The sequence below is a fragment of the Cuculus canorus genome, chromosome 10 (assembly GCF_017976375.1).
Source record: "Cuculus canorus isolate bCucCan1 chromosome 10, bCucCan1.pri, whole genome shotgun sequence".
NCBI lineage: Eukaryota > Metazoa > Chordata > Aves > Cuculiformes > Cuculidae > Cuculus > Cuculus canorus.
In genome coordinates, this window is record NC_071410.1 from 485,792 (window position 1) to 506,396 (window position 20,605).

A 20,605-nucleotide genomic window follows, 5' to 3' on the forward strand; every position below is an offset into this window, starting at 1 on the left:
ACAGGGTACAACAGCATCCTGTTGCTGTAATAGGACGGTCAGATAATATTAACAGATAATAAGTTTGGCATGTTTTTCTGAAGTAAATAATTTACAGATACTTCTCTGCTTTACACTAGTTCTGTGTAAAGCCAAGCGGCTTGGCTTGTGCAGCCAGAGTAAATAACAGATGCTTGTTTAATTTAGCAAGTTAGTGTTGATTTATAGTAAGTGGTGTCTTGGCACCCTCTGTCAGATAAGATACACCACTGTGTCCCACCAGCAGGTCCCGCAGCAGAGCTCCTCCTCTGGTAGTGGGGTGGGCTCCATCTGGGTGGGCGCGTGGCTGTGGGAGAGGAGCTGACCTGGGCTGCTCGCACTGCATATGCCGTGGTGGGATTCTCTGTCCTGATTGTGTCATATCAATAATTTAAATGGTATTTATAGAATCGTGGAGTCATAGAATCATAGAATAGTTCGGGTTGGAAGGGACCTTAAAGATCATCCAGTTCCAACTTCCCTGCCATGGGCAGGGACATCTCCCACTGGATCAGACTGCCCAAGGCCCCATCCAACCTGGCCTTGAACATCTCCAGGAATGGGGGCAGCCACAACCTCCCTTGGCAACCTGTTCCAGTGCCTCACCACTCTCATGGTGAAGAAATTCCTCCTTATGTCTAGGCTAAATCTGCCCCTTCCCAGTTTATACCCATTGCCCCTAGCCCTATCACTACAAGTCTTTGTAAAGAACCTCTCCCCAGCTTTCTCGTAGCCCCCTTCAGGTACTTGACAGTCAATATAAGATCTCCTCGGAGCCTTCTCTTCTCCAGGCTGAACAACCCCAACTATCTCAGCCTGTCCTCGTATGGAAGTGCTCCAGCCCTCTCATCATCCTTGTACCCTTCCTCTGGACCCGTTCCAACCGCTCCATCTCCTTCTTATGTTGAGGATGCCAGAACTGCACACAATATTCCAGATGAGGTCTCACAAGAGGGGAATGGAGGGGCAGAATCCTCTCCCTTGCCCTGCTGGCCACGCTTCTTTTGATGCAGCCCAGGATACAGTTGGCCTTCTGGGCTGTGAGCGCACATTGCCTCCTCTTAGTTTTTGAGCCTTGGGGTAGAGCGGAGGGTTGGTATATTTGGTTGTGTTAGGATCAGGGAGCAGCAGCCCTTTGCTTGGCCCCTGGGTGAGACCGTGGAGTAAAATGAGTCTGTATTTGGGGGAAGAGACAATAAATCATGCTCCTTTATAAATAGTCAGTGCAGGGGAGTGGTAGGTGATAATTTCTGTCCTAAGTCTTTGGTGACTTTCCAGCCAGATCTTTCCTTCTTAGAGTCAAGGAGCAGTATTGAAAGGTGATATTTCAGTGTGCTCTCATATTTCATAGTCCATAAAATGCATCTCTGAAACCTTAGGTCACCTTTGGAGATATTTTACAACAACAGATCAGAAAGCTTCCTTGGTGAGAAAAGAAACCTTTTCTTCTGCCTCTGCTGCCTTCCCGGTGCTGGGTAACCAGCAGCCTTCCCCAGGCTGGAGGAGCAGCGGCTGAAGAGCAGCACGAACAGGTCACCTAGAGGGAAGGGAGAAGAGCTGGACATGCAGGGGTTATTATATTCTTTGCCTAATACAATACTAAGTTTATTTGGCAGTTCAGGGATCGTTAAGAAGTTTCGTAGACACATGCTCTCTTCTAAGGGATCGGAAAGGGAAAAGGGTTTTAAAATGCAAGTTTTGACATTGATTCCTCTGCCCTTTGTAAACAGAAGCTGCGGACTCCACATAGTTCCAGCTGAGCACACAGTGTGGCTTTGGTAAAATATTTAACAGATATGGGTCTTTTTTAAGCATGATTCCAACCCATTCTTCCAGGAAGACGCTGGATGAGTTAACAGAAAAGAGGTGAATATTTTCCTGACCTCTTTCTGTCAGCTATCATGATTTATGGATTCTCTGAAGATGTCAAGGTTATATATAGGCAACCCTTCAGATTCTTCAGCTGTGATGTGGACTTCCCCTCTTGCAGGATGGCCAGCCTCATGTTTGTAACCAAACCTGCCATTTGTCTCTCTGTTTCTGTCACCCCGCTCTGACATCCAAGCACTGGGGGCCCTGGGAGGCTGGGGCTCACTGCCCCATCAGCCGTGCAGCTGCCCTGCCCTTCTCTTAATTCCTTTTTCTTCCCCAATAGCAAAGATTTGGTAAACAAAATTTGCATCTGCTCCAGCACAGAGATTTTTTTGCTCGACAGGAGTAGGCAGGGTATCACTTTGCATGGTTAGGGTAGTTCAGACAATGTGAAGACATGAGGGCTTGGTCCTCAGGATACCATGCTTGGCCCTGAAATAGGAAAATGCTTCAAACACAACCCACTTCCAAATCAACTGGCAGTCCAGGGGTCCCTGTTGTCCCCTCCCATCCAGGAAGGGAGTCATTTTTGTGTCCCCAGCATCCATCCCTGAAAAATGGTAGACCTTCCTCATCCCTCCGAGACTGTGTGAGATCTGAGGGCCACCTTGGCCAGTTCTGAGCTGCCTCTGTGCAGTGCTGGGCTGGGATGCTTTAGGCTGTATTCCTGATGGAAATGCCTTCAAATAGCAGAGAGCAAAGTGAGAAAACAGCATTTGGCAAATTTCCCAGAGGGCTAACAGCCAGACTGCTGTGCTGTCTGTCCCGGTTCCCTTCAGTCACTCTCCGTATGGATGATTGTTCTACATCCCAACCTGCTGAGGATTAGCCCTGCACCAGGGAAATGTCGCTGGGGCAACTCAGTGGTTTCTTGCCAGCTTTCAGGATGACAACACGTTATAGCAGACCATTTTCAAAGACCATCACCATGTTTTAAAGTGCTTTCTTCTCCTTCTCGAGGCTGATCTGACAGCATGCTAAGAAGTTGGGTCTGCAAAAGACTTTGATGATGCTCCTGCTCCAGTGGTAGGTTTCTTGCTACCCTTTGGGTATCAGTGGCCTTAAAAATGCATAGAAAGAGCAGCAGGTGGGATAAGCAGGTGTTTGGAAGCTGAAGCTGTCTTAGCACAGCCTGCTGCCCATCTCCCGCGCTGCCTGCCAGGGACAATAGCTGTTCTCTCCCTTTGGTGTTTGCAGACCATTTCCTCCCAGTCTGGTTCCCTGTGAGGGCCTGGTATGGCAGCACTGCCTCGCTGGGTGCCCTGAGGGGCGCAGGGCAGCGCAACTCGAGTCTGGGCCATCAGCTTTGCAAAGGGCATGACCACTGGATAAAACCGGAGGGAATGGTTAAAGTTTAGACCTGAACATCCAGCTTTGCAAAGCAAGAGCTTTGGAGTAATAGGAGAAAACATCTCTATTGATTGCAGGGAAGAAAAAGAGAATAAAAACCCGTTCCGATGTAAATGCGATAAAAGAGAAAGCAGTGCATCTACCTTCAAATAACAAATAGCTGATTGCAAACCTCTCAGCATGTTCTTAAATGGAGAGAGGAAATTACCCTGAAACTAAGAACAAGTCTTTGTATGTGAGAAGTTGCTTAAGGCAGATACAGCCTGTCTCTGTTCCAGCGGCCCTTCCCTGTTCTCTGGCTTTCACAGCCCTGGGTGTGCTCTCCTCCGTACACCCATGCTGTGCTCAGGTATCAAGTAGGGCTTACATCTGTGTCAAGTAGGGCTCTCTCATGGCTTGGAGAGTAAGGACAGTGTGTGCCAGTGTGGACGGAGCAGAGGAGCTGCTGTTGCTGCTGGATCCACCAGAACTGCTGGATCTGGTGGTTTTCAGTCGACACTGGAGACAATGAGTGTCCCGGCCATCGTGGCTCCCCATAGTTGATGGGACGAGTGCAGGGGGTTCGGGATGGTTGGCTTCGCTGGTGCAGTGCGGTCCCTCTCCCAGGTCATGGATTCATTTCACAAACTGTATCCATAGCTGGAGATCACAGCGATGAGGGTGCCAGGTTTCTCCACGCATTAAAAGGGGAAACTCTACATTCCTAGGAATTGGGACAAGGGGAGCATGCATCTTGTTCTCATACCAAGCAGAAGCAGACTCACAAAGAGCTGCTGCACAGCCATTTGTTTCCCTTTTTGTTAAGGCTAATGGCTTAAAATAAACAGTGCCAGCCTCTGCATGTACAGCAAACAGAAATTTGGTTCCTGCCCCAAAGACTTTATTTTGTGACCCAGGAAGCTGGCCCGGGCTATTTCAGTGAGGTCACTGTACCGTGACTGAGGGGTGAGTTGTTGACTGCAACTTAAAAGCTTATCCTCACCAAGGCCATTGTCAGGAAGGTGAAGTTGTCACAGAAACTCTTCTAATGTGCTTGTTCTGTGCACAGGGATCCAGGAGGGCCTCTGGTGCTGAGGCACTGGCCCGCTCTCAGCCAGCAGGAGATCGCTCCCTCTCTGTGTCCTTACCCAGCTGCCAGAGGTGGCAGGTGCTGCTGAAGAGCTGATGGCAAACAGCACAGCTGCCTCATTGAGCAAGACTTGAACCTAGTTCCCAAATCTTCTCCATCCCCCCACTCCCCTTCCATGGGTGTCTGGGGGGATAGAGCAGAGTCAGGGACACTGCCCAGAGCTCAGGGGTGTGCAGGGGCTGGGGCTGGTGGATGTTCCTCCTCTTGCCAAGGGCATTCAGATAGAGCTGTGCCCAACCCTGGAGCATCCCTGGGGCCTCTGGCAGTGACTGTGCCACCCTCACTCACTAAAGCCCTTCATGGGAGAGGCTTGGCCTTTTTGAAGATTGTGAGCTATTATTGTTGCAAAAATGCTGTAGTTTAGACTAGGGAGGTGAGATAGGGAAGTAGTAGGAGCCAGTGTGCAAGGGGCAGAGCAGGAGGGTTGTATAGATGCTCCCAGGGCAGCACCCCTCGCAGCAGACCCACAGCCTTGGACAGAGACAAAGGACAAAGGTAGCCTCATGGGCTGGGCTTGAGCCTTCCCAGCAGTCCCAAGCCCGGCCACGTACTAGTTCTGATTGGCTCTGGAGTATCCCAGTGTCAGACATTGTGAGACAGGAGTTCTGCAGTGCCACTGGGAGAAAAATCACCTTACAGCTCTCCGTACCTGTGAAAACAGGGCGTCCATTCTTGTTTGATGTACGCATGTAGAGAGGTCGAGTGGAGAGAGTACGGCCCCAGCACTGCTTTCCCACAGCACAAAAATAACTCCAAGTAACCCACTTTCAGCTGAAGTTGTTTATTACTCATCCTTCTCAATGAACTGTTGAAAGGGAGGATGGTGCTTGTGTTCTCTGGGAATTGGTGTAATCGCTGCTGCTGAGGCTCCTCGAAGTGTCCTTAGCACTGGTAATGAGCAAGGGGCGGGGGCGAGGAGAGGTGCTGGTGAGAAGAGTGTTAAAAGGGTTTAGCGAGGCACTGCGTGCTGCAGGGATTGCATCTTGCCCCGTTATGTCTCCAGCCTTAGCAGTCCAGGCAGTGAGGATGGACCTTTTAATGCAGATGAATCTGCCATGTTCCAGCGTCTGGTCTTTTATTCAGCCCTTTGGCACAGCCCTGTGTGCGCGCAGAGTGAGAAGGAGCTGATTATAACCAAGGCTGTTAATGACTTCTCTGCACTTGTTGGGCTGGAGGCTGCACTGGTGAAGCTGCAGCTGAGCGCTCTGGCAGACAGGGCTGGGGGTTGCGGGGACCCTCCAGTTCTGATGGGGGCCTGAAGGCAAGCTGGGGAGGGGCTCTGGATCAGGAAATGCAGGCACAGGATGAGGGGAACAGTTTTCAGCTGAAAGAGGGGAGATTGACATGAGATTTTAAGGAGAAATGTTTTGCTGTGAGGGTGGGGAGGCCCTGGCCCAGGGTGCCCAGAGCAGTGGTGGCTGTTCCATCCCTGGAGGGGTTCCAGGCCAGGTTGGATGGGGCTCGGAGCCCCTGATCCAGTGGGAGGTGTCCCTGCCCATGGCAGGGGGTGGGACTGGATGGGCTTGGAGGTCCCTTCGAACCTGAACCATTCCATGACTTTCAGGGGCTGCTCCCTCCCCAGGGCGCAGGAAACAGACCCAGGAGCCGGATGGCAGTGGGGAAGCACCAGACGGTGCCAGCAAATCTGTGGGCTGCGCTATGAGACACTTGCTGTCTTTTCCAGTACTTTGAGAAGTTGTGGCTGGGGGGAGGGAGAGGTGAGGAGCTGTTAATCCGTGCACCAGGATCAGCGCTTCTCTTGTCAAAACAGGCACTTGAAGCAGTTACTCAGCCTCGCCCTTTAATGTCTCTCCAATGTCTCCAAAGGGCTATTTCTAGAGGAATATAGAAAGCAAACACTTGCAGGATGGTAAATAAAGGTTAAGCTTGATGTAGACTGATTTCCCGTGTAGGCTACTTGTGCTGAGTCTGAGGTGCACAGCTTTATTATTTACTGAGGCTGGTTCAATGTGGAACTGTATGAGCAACGTCAGATAAATCCCGATCAAGTAAACAAGTTCAGACCTGACCAGAAAACAAATGATTAGTCAGGAAGGAAAATGCATTCTTGGCATGTCTGGCAAAATGGGGCAGTAAAAAAAAAAACAGAGCTGAAATCTGGATGTGTAAGGGAGCTCTCTAAAAACCAGGTTCGTCTGAGACACGATTCTCGGTAATTGACTTTAGAATTTTCTGCAAGCCCCCCTAGAGCTGCTGCTGTGCAAGGAATCGCTGGTCCCAGAGTCCTCGCTGGCTGGGAGTGTGGGGCAGGGCAGAGGGTGACCCACAGTGGCAGAGCCTGTGGAGTAGCAGCTCCCTGTGCAGTTGGTTCCCTGGCCCAGGTGTCCATAACCTGCAGACAACGAACCTAATTTGTGTTAATCAGTGGCACAAAGAGTAATTTGCCTCCCAAAAAATCCATAAAGAGCCAGGATTGTAAGGGCAGGCTGCTGTGTTCAGTTAACGGTAGGGAGGTGCTGTGGCAGGAGGATGAGGCTCTCTGGGAGGTGTTCTGGGAGAAAAGCAGCTCGTTACAGCAAAATGCCAAGCAATAGAGGTGTGACATTTAAAAAATGAGAACCAAACTACCCGTACTCCATGGCTTTTTAATTGCTCTCTGTTGAGTGCCTCTGCTGTGTTGCACAGTGTGGTGATGTTTCTCTTTGGGGATGCTGGTCTAAAAGCTTCCACCATGTGCAGAGCAGGGCTGCCCGGCAGCAGGCAGGGCCGGCTGAGAAGGGGAACTGAAGTTTCGGTAGCCAGCTTGTACAAACTGGGCATGTTTGGCAGAGAACCACTCCTGTGGTGGAGGAGGAGCATCCATGCTGTTTTCCCAGAAGATACTGACTTCCCAGTTAAATTTTCTGCTCGGGGATGAACTGGGAAACAGCACTGATATAGTCTGGTGTGGTGTCCCCTCTCCCGTCTTCTCTCCCTCTTTGACCCTGGTGATACTGAGCAAATGAGAGTCTATTTCTCCTTGTAAACCCGGTCTGATCATACCCTCTCACCCATCTGCCGTTTCATCTGTTGTTTGTAGGTAAACAGAAATACCTCTGTGCCAGCCGGAATGACTGCACTATTGACAAGTTCAGAAGGAAAAACTGCCCATCCTGCCGCCTGCGGAAGTGCTACGAAGCTGGGATGACTCTTGGAGGTATGTCCTCTTGTAATAACATCCCTTAGGCCCTTGTGGTGGGCTGGGCAGCTGGGCTAATCCTGCAGGTATCCAGTGTGCTTGGGATGTTAGTAGCTGGTAAATGGCTGAAAAAGATTAGACTAATGGAACGTACTTAGCTCTGGAAAACATTGGCAGGTTTCTGATACTGTGAATTTCATTAAACTTTTGTTTGAAATTCAGGAAACATTCTTTCCTAAATTTAAAACCTTATTCATCTGAAAAAATGTAAACAGCTGATTCTCACTTGCACCAAAGCCTCCTGGAATGGAGCTCTTTCAATTTTAGATGTTCTTTTTCGAGGCAGAAAGCAGCTTTTTTTTTCTTTATAAAATTGCAGCCCTGCTATTTTTCTGTGCTGAATGGAAGTAGGTCCTCTATCACTGGTACAGATCTTCATTGCAGTTTGCTCTGTTGCAAACCCTGTAGCTCTACCAAAACCTGCCATAGAGCCCATATTCGGGGCTTTCTGCTCAGAACTGAGAAGCTGCAAAGTCAGTCAGGGGTGACTCATCTTCGGGTTCATTTGGTGTGAGAGTGAGAAAAATACCCTGAAAACCAGGGCTGATGGAAAAGGTCCTAAGACGGAAGTGAAGGGAAGCCACAGGCAATACTGAAGAGAGAGCCCCTGGCAGAATCTGCCCAATGCAGAAGGAGAGGTAGGAGAGCCCGCACTCCAGTTTAAATGCCTTCACCATCACCGAGGTGGGCAGTGCTTCCAGGAACCATTGGAACATTGTCTTGAAGAACTTGCTGCTGAAGTGGCTCTGGGTTCTTGCTCAGCAAGGAGCAGTGGGCTTAGTTGTATTTCTCCGCAGATCAGTTCTGGCAGCTCAGGCACCATCAGGCAGGTCTGGTGGCCAGGGCAGGGTCAGACCGCTCTGCTCTGCTGCTGCCCCAGAAGCACTGGCTCTGGGACAGGGCTTTGGGGGACAGGAACAGGAAGATCACTCCTTTCCCCCTGCTAACAAACAGAAAAAACGACTATCCCAAAAAGTAATGCTGTCGTAAAACCTCGCGTGGTCAGCCCTGTGCACTGGCTCTGGTCTTTGCTGATGCTCCCGTGAGCTGTCAGGAAGGGGCAGGGGGCTGCTGGGCACGGTGGGTCTGGACACCTGCAGAGGTGAACTGCGAGTTCAGGGTGCCATGGAGGCGCCCAAGCTGCCTGCTGCCACCAGGCAGGCAGCTTGGGGCTGAAGTTACCAGGTGGCTGTCGCCGTCTCGGTTCCCAGTGTCTGCATCACCAGTTCTGCCCCAGTCAGGGTGACCCAGCTCAGCTGGGAGGGAGCGAGGGGAGCAGAGCCTGGCCAGAGCCGTGCCTGCCCATGCGCCTGTGTTGGCCATCGCTTCCATGGCCAGCAGAAGGGCTTCATCATGCCCTCCAAAGCAAGCAAGCTCTTATTGTTTCTTTTTTTCTGGTGAGATTTCCTTAAGTAAGCGCAGACATACATAATCATAACCTCCTGCAGGCCACACTGAAAGAATTAATGCTAATACTGATAGCCCCTCCTCTTTATTTTCTGGAGCTCTCTGGGTCGCCCTGACCTGTTCTGCCTGGACTGTTTTACATTTGTTTTGAATGTCGGTTTGAAGGCAATTGTTAAAAACATGCATGCAGTGAGTTTGTCCACAGTTATTTCTCCCACAGTAAAGAGGCAGATCATTTGAAAATGCTTCCAAGCTTCAGACGGTGTTTCTTGACTGCCTGTTAATTACCAGGCACTTGTAGGGTCTAATAGAGCAGATTGCAGCTCCAGGTATATGTGGTGGGAGGAGGAGGTGATACACGGAATACCTGATTGGGGCCGCTCTGCTTTAGCACAGCGTGGCAACATGTCGAAGCACTTCATCATTGATTGAGATCACTCTGACCTGCAGGCTGAAATCCATTAAACAGAATCTTCCTTCCCAATCAACACTGCGAAGCCAAAGAGAGGGGAGAGGGGAGATAGAAAAAGAAAGAAAAAATGATAATGCTGGTTTCACATGCTTGGTTCTGCTGGTGTACTGGCCTCCTGCTCCCACCGCAGTGATTCCTACTGCGAGTGCAAGTGTCTGCACAGGTCCTGCCAGCCCCATGCATGGGAAGTGTGCTGCTGTGCGTATGCTGCACAGATCCTGCCAGCCCCGTGCATGGGATGCGTGCGTATGCACAGACACTGCACGGGCCCTGCCAGCGCCCACTGCACTCATGGGCATCCAAATGCCTCTGTCGTGTTCCAGTCTGCACTCTGTGCTCCACTCAGCCAGTACAACTTCTGCTGTGCTGCAGAGCTCTGGATTTAAGGCATCTCTGGTTCATTTGCCACCAGTGCATTTTAATCTTGGCGTGCGAGATCTCACAGGCTGATCCCATTGTGAGATCCAAGCGCCTCTGCTGTTGGCTGGGGCTGTGGGACGTCTGCTCTACACATGCAGCCTGGTGACTGTGCTCCACATGGCAAACCCTCCCAAAGCTGTCATGTTCAGTTTGTTTCACTGATTGCAGGGTAGAGAGTGGCTGCAGTGCCCCTGAGTGCCTGTAAGAGCCCAGCGATGGCACAGACCTGTACTCAGCCCTAATTCAGGTCTGGTTACTGTGGCTGAAACAGAGCTCATGTCTTATAGAAACAGTTGATGTTGGTGTGAGTATTTCCAGCAGCGGAGAACCGAACATGTTTTTGCCATCCTGTTGCAGCAGTTAATTATGTGCAGTGTTGTGATGAAAGTATCTTATTTTTCATCTTGTCTGTCCTTGATTTCAAGCAGCTGGATCTTTATTACAGCTGTGCTTGCTAGATAAAAAAAATGACTGTTCTTGAATTTCCATCCCCATAATGGGCGTTTGCTGGCTGTGACTTAATAACCCTCTGGCCTTCTGCATAGGTGCTGAGGTGGAATGCTTTCGTCCCTTGCTCCGAGGAGGGCTGTCCCATCCTTACTATTCTCACAGCTTCTACAGTTTGCGAGCACCCCCGTCATACAGGGAACATCTCATCACCATCCCCAGCGTCAGCAGTGTCAGTGCCTAAAGGGGAGGAAGATGCTCTCCAGGCCTGTTTGTTCTTTCTTCACACATCTGGGATGGTGGTAGTCCTGTGTCCAGTGAGCTGTGCTGCCAGCTCAGCGCTGCTTGTCTGTTGGCTTTTGGCTTGAGTTCAACGTGCAAGGATGGAATTCAATGCCCGTTGAATACAGCTCGCTTTTTCAGTTCCTCACCATATCTGCTTACAGTGGAATGTACTTTGCTTTAATAGACTGAGCTTATCAGCAGACCTTAGTCAGTCTGCTCAGTTATTAATCCCTGATGTTTGTTACGTATCTCTCTCTTCGCATTGTTGTGCAGACTTCAGTGGAAATGATTTATTCGTTTTCTGGAGTGAATGTAGACACTCACTAGCAAAGGGCCATGAACAACTCTCAGAAGAAACAAAACTGTCTGGTGCTGTTCCAGCATTTGTAATTACTGCTGCGATGTAATCACCTGGGTAATTTAAAATCATTCAGCAGCACCGTCTGATTTTGTGTCATTTGAGTTTTTAATTCACGTGGGCCAGGCTGACTGAGATCTCTTAAGCGGTCCTGCTATACCCAGGCTATTAAAATTATCCACTAAAATTATCGTGCCAGAACAGATTGGCAGCTTGACAGGATCTGGCTTTGACAAGCCACACATTTATGTTCATAACAGCTTTAAGAACAGGATATAAGTCAGGCCCTGCTGTGGCTCCTTGATGTTCCCCCTGCAGCTGCAGTCAGCACGCAGTGCCCGGTGCTGGTGGGATTGCTCTGTCTGTGCTGGTGCAAAGGCAGTTTCCTTGCAGGTCCCAACACTTCCCTGAGTCTCAGCACTTGGGACAAGTCCGAGTTGAAGCCCTGACTGCTCCTTCAGCAGCTCAGGAAGGGGCTGGCGGAAGGTTGGGTGGGTTCAGGTGCTCGAGACATGTCCCATGCAGTCGCTGTGCCGGCTGCTCCGGCGTTCTGCTCTGGGGGGTATTTTATTAGGATGCCATATGATTATGTCTTTTTTTCCAGACTACCTCTGCTGTTTTCTCAGCTAAGCGCAGCCGGATTGCAGCCGCACTGTGGGTGTGAGCTCCAGGCCATACTGTGCCAGCACTGCGTTCCGAGGCTTCCTGAGCACTGTGCTCCCTGCTGGCAGCCGAGCAGCGAACTGCCTGCTTCCCGTCACCTGCGCTGGGTTCCCTGCTTGGGAACTGTGGGCTGGAGAAGTGCGGGGCAGACTTAGCCTGGCTTAGCTCATCCCAGGATAAAAGTGTAACGGATCCTTAATTCCTGGGTTTTAGTTCTGTTTCCCCTCCATGTGGCTGCTAAGTAAGAGCCATTACCAAAAAGGGGTTTGGCATAGGTAATGAATATAAACCGTGCTTTGCCTCTGAAGCTTTTCTCCATCTGGGAATGTCTGTGTTTCGGTAACCTGTGGAATGATAGCTTTGGGGAAGCAGAGGCACAGGGCTTCTCCAACAGGAACAGTGATCACCCCCCTTTGCTGCTCTCCAACACGGAGGGGTTTGGTGTGCGGCTGCAGTTGCAGAGCCAGCTGGGTTGGTCGCTTGCTCTCTTCAGTCAATTCATTTTAGAACTAAGTAATTCAATTTTAAGAAGAAAAATGTGACATTTAAAGCAAACCATGTGTGTGTTTTATACAGTGGGGGTTTGTCTCCTGTTCTGCCCCGATGGGCACTGATTATTCAGCTCTGGAAGATATGGTTTGGTTTTTAGTTCTTCCTTTAAACTAGAGAGCTTTTCTTTCCCAGCAGCTCTCCCATCTCTGAAGGTCCAGTGCCAAGCAAGGCCAGGAGACATGTTTTCTGCCTCATGTAGAGTCAGCCCAGAGCCTCATTTCCCAATTAATGCGAGGTGGTTTGGCAACAAGGGGTCAGTGTTCGGTGCTTCTCTCCTTCTGTGGTGCTTATTGAGAGCAAAACCCATGTGCAGCTTCCAGCGAGAGCGGCGTCATGCCCATCCGGGGGGCTCAGCTTTCTTGGGAGTGTGGAGTGGAGCACATCAGGAGTATGCCGAATCCTGATGCTGCCTGAAACTTCTGGAGAAGGGAAGCAGGAGGCTCGATGCTCTGGCTGGCCTGGCACCTGAGCAGCAATGCCTCAGGGATGTCACACTGCACTGCAGCCCGACTTTCCTGTTACTCTCTTATTTCTGTTTCTCTTTTCTCCTCCTCTTTCCCAGAGCAGCCCATCTGAATGGCTCAAGCAGCAGATTGTCTGCAGTGCATTGCTTAAAGATCAGCATTTTAAATTGATTTACAAAGCCACACTTTAATTTGACATTTTTATGTTTTGCTGCTTATGTATCTAATTGGAGCTGAAAGGAAATTTCAGATAAGTACTGTGTAATGAGGGCGCCAAAACCCCAAGGACAATTGATTTGATATTATATTCTCTGCCTTAATTAAACAAGACTCCAGGGAAGCAGCTGTGGAACTACCTGCTGGCTTTTAAAATGTGTTTTCCATAATGTGTTTGAAGAGTAGTGACTGGGCTGGGAGGGCTTGGTTATGGGGCAGCCGGCATTGCGGGAGCCCTGGGCAGGGAGAAGGCTTTTCTCTCAGTTGCATTCCACTCTGGCCTGGAATGGAACAATCTGACTTGAGCATCCGAGCGTAGTGGCTTTTTTCCCTGGAAGGTGACCATCCGCTGAGTTTATTTGCTTGCATTGCTTCCCCTTTTGTTGTTTGAATCGAGCCACCTCTTCTCATTTTTCCCTGGTGTTCCTCTCTAAGTGAGAGTTAGTGTGAGACAGGTTGTGGCTGAGAATGTAAATGAAACTTGTTATTTCCTGTATTAGTGAGCAAATGGATTTCCCTGCACAGCGTGTGCTCCCCTTTGTCACCGTGTGAGGTCTGTGATGCCGGGCATCCTTCAGGCCGTGTGCACTGAAGGCATAGCTGCTGCTGGCCATCGGTTTTCCCTTTCCTCTTAAGTACAAGTGATGGAGCTGGAGGCCAAGAAGCCTTGAGATTTTGTTAGCTTTAAGTCTCACACTAAGATGTTTTGTTTCCACAGCCCGTAAGCTGAAGAAGCTGGGCAACTTGAAGACACAAGATGACATGGAGGCAGCCAGCTCATCCAGCCCCACCGAGGAGCAGGCTCCAAAGATGGTGATCACACATATTGATGGGTATGAGTGCCAGCCTATCTTTCTCAATGTCCTGGAGGCCATTGAGCCTGGCATGGTGTGTGCCGGCCATGACAACAGCCAGCCGGACTCCTTTTCTAACCTGCTGACCAGCCTGAATGAGCTTGGGGAGAGGCAGCTCGTCTACGTGGTCAAATGGGCAAAGGCCTTGCCAGGTGAGGAAGGAAACCAAATCCCATCCCTTTCCTGGCACATTCCTAAGCCTCCCGCATCGTCTGAGCTGGGTTCGAAGAGGGTCGTCTACAGCCCATGACAAGGGTGATGGCAAGGGTGAATTCCCTGGGTGGATCACAAATGTCTCACTTTGTGGTGTGAAAGTGAGATGGGGGGGATGGGGCTGAAAGGAGCTGAAGCGTGAGAGGTAGGAGGGATCTTTCCTCACCATTATTGTGTTTTACACACCAATTAAAATAGCAAAAAGGAGGTACAAAAAGGGCTTCTTCCTGCAGCCCACTCTGCAGGCCAGGGGATCCCGTTTGGAGCTCAGCTCTGCAACATGGACGTGCTGGGGTGGGATGCTGCCTGGCTGCCCTCCCCATCCCGCTGGCACAGCGCTGGTGCTGGCCTGGCCATCAGCACCACTGTGCCTGGAGCAAGAGGCAAAGCCAGTTTGTTTCTCCAGCTTTCTCCAGTGTTTCCTGCCAGCACCAGGGTTCAACAGCAATAACCATAAAGTCGCCACTTGGTTGTTCTCCTGATGTTTTCTGGGAAAGCAACAAACTGGTGCGGTGCTGGTCGGTGCTGCAGGTGGTGGCTGCGCAGCCCCTTGGCTGGGGCAGCAGCCCTGCTGCGAGGCCGGCTCTGCTGCTGGAGCCGGCTCGGAGTGATGGCTGTGCCAGGGCGCTGCCCTCCGTTGTGCACACCATAGCTGCCTCGCTCTTTGGGTAGCCCTGCAGAATCCCACCCTTACCCAGAGGTAGTTTGCTATCCATAATTTATCTAAATGATGTTTTGTTTAATAAAGCAAGTGTTTCCAGTTCCCAGGTCCTCAGGGCTCCAGAGAGGGGCGATGCGGGTGGATGCATGCAGTGGGAGAAGCAGTGCAAACAAAACCGAGGCAATTTAAAACAGTGGTTTGCAGTTGGTTTTGTCGGTCGGAAAGCTCCTCACATGGTCTGCTGGGAGCTGGAGGGTGTTTAACGAACGCCGTGGCTGGTGAGGGGCAGTGGGAGCAGCTGGAGGGCTTGGACCGGTGCTGAGGCCAATGCTGAGCAGTGCGTGATTTGGGTTCCAAGAATCAAACCTCATGCTGCCCCCTGCCCCACATCCGCTGTCAGTCTGGCTGGAAGGGCTGCGTGGGCCTCGGGCGTCTGCTGTAAGAATGGAAACGCTGCTCCCTGGCTCCCTTTCCAGGTTAACAAGGCGGATCAGGCACAAGCATTGCCTTAATGAAGTCTGAGCAGCCCTGCCTGTCGGTGCAGATACAGATCAGCGCTAAGGGGCAGAGGTTTTCTTTTTAATGACTGCTGCCAGTGAGAGGAGGGGAACTTGCTTGTGGAAGAGAGGCAGTCTCAGCCTGATCATACTGGTGATAGATTAATATTGGTTAATGGGAAATGATGGGCCCGGCATCCTGCATTAACATCAGCAGTACAGCAGGAGTGCTTAACATGCAGCGAGGTTTGCTGTGCCCCTTCCAGCGAGGGTTCAGTGATACCTAGAAACAAGGCTGCACCAGGCAGGAGCATTTCTGAATCCCACGTACATGCAGCAGCAAAATCAGCCTCTGTCCAGGAGAGAAAGTGTTATTATGTATGGCCCTCTGGAGCCTACACAATTGGAATTCTGCAGAGGAGAAGGCAGAACTATACTGTGGTTTCCCTGGAAAGGCAAGAGTAAATAAGCACAGCTTGTCAAAGCTGCTGAAGGAAAGAATGACAAATCGGACTATATCCCTAAAATCCATCCACTTGGGAATGAGTGAAAGGAGCATCCGTTTTCCCTTTTTCATGCGTATAAACTCAGTGAGGCTGTTAATTTAGATCAGCAAGAGGCAGTTCAAGGCAGTGGTCACTTTGAATAGCTTTGGGTTTACTGGGGAGGGAGTTCATCTCTGACCGCATTTACTGGGTAAACAGGAAGATTTTTATAGCATCCAGTATTGTAATTAAATGTGGAAATCGAAGCTGTATCCTAGAGATGAGTTTGACTGACTTGACGAAGCTGTGAGCTGACCAGATGCCTGTCTGTACTCGCAGGCTGATCTTGGGGTTGCGCTATGGTTGCAGAGCACGTGGCACAGTAGGACTCTGTGGGCCTGGGCAGCTAATTAGTGCCAATAACGAGGGCTGTGCAGGGCGAGCTGGGTGCTGGGCCTGCTCGGCACCTGTACTTGGTTGTACGTCCTACGGGATATAGAATGTTGCAGAATTCCATCCTGCTCTGTCTTTTACTGTCTGTTGCAGAATGGTGCTTATTCACCTCACCAGGTCTGGGAAAGTCTTCAAGTACAGTTTGTGAAGATCTTTGCGACTCTAGGGGCGAAGATGTCATTGATTACCACTTGTTGCTGCCTTCCTTTAAAAGGCTTTGCTGCTTCTGTTTTCCTTGTCCCCTCCTGGTGTCTGGGGACCCCCGTTCTCCCCTTCCAGCTGCAGTTCTGTGCTCCGGCTGCTGATTGCCTGTCGGGGTGCGAGCCCCTGGCTGCTGCAGGAAGGTTGGACTGGGGACCGCCGTGTCCTGACAGGAGCACTGGAGGAGAAACAGAGCCTGCAGGAAAGCATTCCTGCTCACTGCAGGGACCCAGCACTGATTTGAACATCCCTCTCTTGTTTTTCAATAGGATTTCGCAACCTGCATGTAGAAGACCAGATGTCCATAATCCAGTACTCTTGGATGGGCCTGATGGTTTTTGCTATGGGCTGGAGATCTTTCACCAACGTCAACTCCAGGATGCTTTACTTTGCTCCTGATTTGGTCTTCAATGAGTAAGTGTGAAGTAACAGCAGTCTAATGTTGTGCTTCGTCTGAGGCAGGCTCTCTGGCTGAGATGGGAGCAAGATAAAGAATTGCCATGGCTTCCATCAGGGCCATGCCAGGTGCTGGTGCAGGGTCCCTTTCCTGAGGGATCCGAGTGCCTGTGTTCACCTTGGCTGGTCAGCTGGAGCGGGCAGAAGAGAAACAAAGGTTCCTGATGAGTTCTCTCTGATATACCATCAGTGTAGAGCTGGGAAGGGTTTGTTAACACCAACATAGAAGAGCTTAAAACCAAGAAGTCAGCATAGCAGCCAGCAAACCCACACCTCTCTGAGAGCTCCAAGCTCTTCTGTATCCCTTGCAGACCACCATGTGTGGAGAATCCCTGCAGTTGTTTTTCAGGAAGGCTGGGAGCCAGGTGAACCCTGCATATCGCAGGTAGTCACATATTTCCAGACAAAGAGGATTACCCGTGGGCATTTTGGAATATGTTCCTCTCCTGCATGCAGGCCCGTTGCTGCCAGCATCCCCTGAGATGATCAGGTTCCTGGTGGTGGGGATGTGCCAGGCAAGGCTGGGATGGCTGGGTTGGGGAGAGTATGTCCTCCCCACACATCACAAAGGCCACCCTTTCATCTCCTGCTGTGCGTTCCACGTCTCGTCCTGCCAGGTACCGGATGCACAAATCCAGAATGTACAGCCAGTGTGTCAGGATGCGGCACCTCTCTCAGGAGTTTGGGTGGCTTCAAATCACTCCCCAGGAGTTTCTCTGCATGAAGGCTCTACTCTTCTTCAGTATTAGTGAGTACTTGCATTCTTTCCTCGACGGCTGTCGGGTTGCCATGTGCTGTATTGCCCTACAGGTGTCCGAGGCTTTCCCTGTGCACGCCCTCGTACTTCCCGAGGTATGGCTGTGGGTGTTCTCTCTGCTTCAAGCTGAGCTGCTCAGAGACAGTAAGCTGCTAAGCATACGGGTGCCCCCTCAGCTGTCCCACCCCACCTCTGTACGCTGCAGCATTTCTCCTGCACAGGTTGCTCCTCAGCCCAGCTGCTGGCACTGTGGGGATCTCCAAGCATCACTGCTGGGCAGGAAAACAGCAGTGCAGTTTGTTACCCAACTCTCTCTATTATAATGAGTGCTGACCGAGGGTCCTTGGGTTAGCAGCAATCCAACAGCTGATCAGGGAGGGCCATAGTGATGCCGAGCTGGTGGGCAGATCTTTCCACTGACCACTTCTTCAGCGTCCTCTTGCTCTTTTATTCTCCCTCCTCTCTGGGCAACTCTTACTGTTTCCTTCCCGTGTTTCATCCAGTTCCAGTGGATGGCCTGAAGAACCAGAAGCTCTTTGATGAACTTCGAATGAATTACATTAAGGAACTTGACCGTATCATCGCTTGCAAGAGGAAGAACCCCACCTCCTGCTCTCGACGATTTTACCAGCTCACTAAGGTCCTGGACTCCGTGCATCCGGTAAGAGAGGGCCGTGAGATATTTATCTGTGCACATAAGAAATGAAATAAGAAAGAACCTTTTTACAGTGAGAATGATCACTCACTGGCACAACCTCCCCAGGGTGGTGGTAGTCCCCATTGCTGGAGGTTTTCGAGGTGGAATGGGACAGGACACTAAGGAGTCTCATCCAGGCTCTCTTTCCCAGAGAAGGTTGGATGAGGTGACCTTTCGAGGTCACTTCCGACCTGTGCTGTTCAACTCTTGCGTTTGGGTTCTGGGACTTCCTTTCTTTAGCACTGAGAAGCTCTTTGTAGACAATACTTTTCTACTGTCAGCCTAGCAGAACAGCTCAGTGGCCCCAGTGAATCTTCTCTGATTCCAGCAGTGAAAACAAATTCTCTGTTTGTGACTTCAAGCTGCACTGGTGAAAGGTGGGCTGGGCTTTCCTCTTCATAGAATCATAGAATAGTTAGGGTTGGAAGGGACCTTAAAGATCATCTAGTTCCAAGCCCCCTTGCCATGGGCAGGGACATCCCACTAAAGCAGGCTGCCCAGGGCCCATCCAACCTGGCCTTGAACACCTCCAGGGATGGGGCATCCACAACCTCCCTTGGTAACCTGTTTCAGTGTCTCACTGCTCTCATGGTGAAGAAATTCTTCCTAATATCTAGTCTAAAACTGCCCCTCTCCAGTTTATACCCATTCCCCCTCATCCCATCATCACAAGCCTTTACGAATAGTCCCTCTCCAGCTTTCCTGTAGGCCCCCTTCAGGTACTGAAAGCCTGCTCCAGCCCTCTGATCATCTTTGTAGCCTTCCTCTGGACCCGTTCCAACAGCTCCATATCCTTCTTACATTGAGGATTCCAGAACTGCACACAATATTCCAGATGAGGTCTCACAAGAGAGGAACAGAGGGGCAGAATCCCCTCCCTTGCCCTCCTGGCCATGCTTCTTTTGATGCAGCCCAGGATACAGTTGGCCCTGTGGGCTGCGAGCGCACGTTGCCAGCTCATGTCGAGCTTCTCATCGACCAGCGTCCCAAGTCCTTCTCTGTAGGGCTGCTTTCAATCACAACATCCCCCATTGTGTGCTGAAAATGGGGATTGCCCTGACCCAGGTGCAGCACCTTGCACATGGCCTCGTTGAACCTCATGAGGTTCTCACAGGCCCACTTCTCCAGTCTGTCCAGGTCCCTCTGGATGACATCCCGTCCTTCCAGCATGGCAACTACACCACTCAGCTTGGTGTCATCTGCAAACTTGCTGAGGGTGCCCTTGATCTCACTGTCAATGTCATTGATAAAGAGATTGAACAGCACCAGTCCCAGTACAGACCCCTGAGGGACACCACTCGTCACGAATTTCCATCTGGACTTTGAGCCATTGACCATTACTCTTCGAATACGACCATCCAACCAGTTTTTTATCCACCACCCATCAAATCCATATCTTTCCAATTTAGAGAGAAGGATGTTGTGGAGGATTGTGTCAAAGGCTTTACAGAAGTTTAGATAGATCACATCTGTTGGTTTACCTGTGTCCACTGCTGCTGTTATCCTACCACTGAAAGCCACTAAGTTGGTCAGACAGGATTTGCCACTGGTGAAGCCGTGCTGGCTGCCATTAATCACCTCCATGTGCTTTAGCATGGCTTCTAGATGGATCTGTTCCGTGATCTTTCCAGGCACAGAGGTGAGGCTGACAGGTTGGTAGTTCTCAGTGTTGTCTTTTCTACTCTTTTTAGAAATGGGCACAACGTTACCCTTCTTCCAGTCACCAGGGACTTCTCCTGACTACCATGACTTTTCAAATATCGTGGAGAGTGGCTTGGCAACCACATCTGCCAATTCCCTCAGGACTCTGGGATGCATCTCATCAGATCCCATAGACTTATATATGTTTATGTTCCTCGTGTGGTCACGAACCTGATCCTCCTCTACTGTGGGGGAGGGGGTTTACCCCACTGGTCACCATCTTGCTGTCTCATGACCCAGGAGGGGCAAGGAGAGCAGTTATCAGTGAAGACTGAGGCAGAAAAGTTAAGTGCCTCAACCTTCTCTTCATCTGTTGGAAATCACCATTTCCAGCCATCAGTGGCGGTACGTTCTCTTTGACCTTCCTCTTTTGATTGACGTACCTGTAAAAGCCCTTCTTGTTAGTCTTTACTTCCCTTGCCCAGTTCAGCTCCAGCTGCTCCTTGGCCTTCTTGATTTCATTCCTACACAATGGCAGTGTCCCTGTCCATGTCCCAGGTTCCCTGTCCCTGCTTGCTCTGCCTGGGCAGTTCCCTCTTCTTTTTCAGTTTAACCAGCGGGTCTCGACTCAGTCACGCTGGTCTCTTCCCTTTCCTGCCTGCTTTTCTACATACAGGGACTGAGCGCTCTTGTGCCCTGTGGAAGGCTTCCTTAAATATTTTCCAGCTCTGTTCTGCTCCCTTGTCTCAGAAGACCATGTCCCAGGGGGTCCTGCCAAGTAATTCCTTGAAGTGCTGAAAGTCTGCTTTCCTGAAATTTATATAGTGTCCTGACTATA

The 20,605-nt window shown here is 50.6% G+C and overlaps 1 protein-coding gene across 2 annotated transcripts in view; it reads left to right on the plus strand.

Annotated features, from left to right (window-relative positions):
* Nucleotides 1-20,605, plus strand: part of AR (androgen receptor) — a 52,716-nt gene that overhangs the window by 24,859 nt on the left and 7,252 nt on the right. For both annotated transcript variants that reach the window (XM_054076077.1, XM_054076079.1), the window contains exons 3-7: nucleotides 7,410-7,526; nucleotides 13,571-13,858; nucleotides 16,486-16,630; nucleotides 17,290-17,420; nucleotides 17,933-18,090. In XM_054076077.1, coding sequence (XP_053932052.1) covers nucleotides 7,410-7,526; nucleotides 13,571-13,858; nucleotides 16,486-16,630; nucleotides 17,290-17,420; nucleotides 17,933-18,090 — 839 coding nt within the window. The remainder of the gene's footprint in view (nucleotides 1-7,409; nucleotides 7,527-13,570; nucleotides 13,859-16,485; nucleotides 16,631-17,289; nucleotides 17,421-17,932; nucleotides 18,091-20,605) is intronic.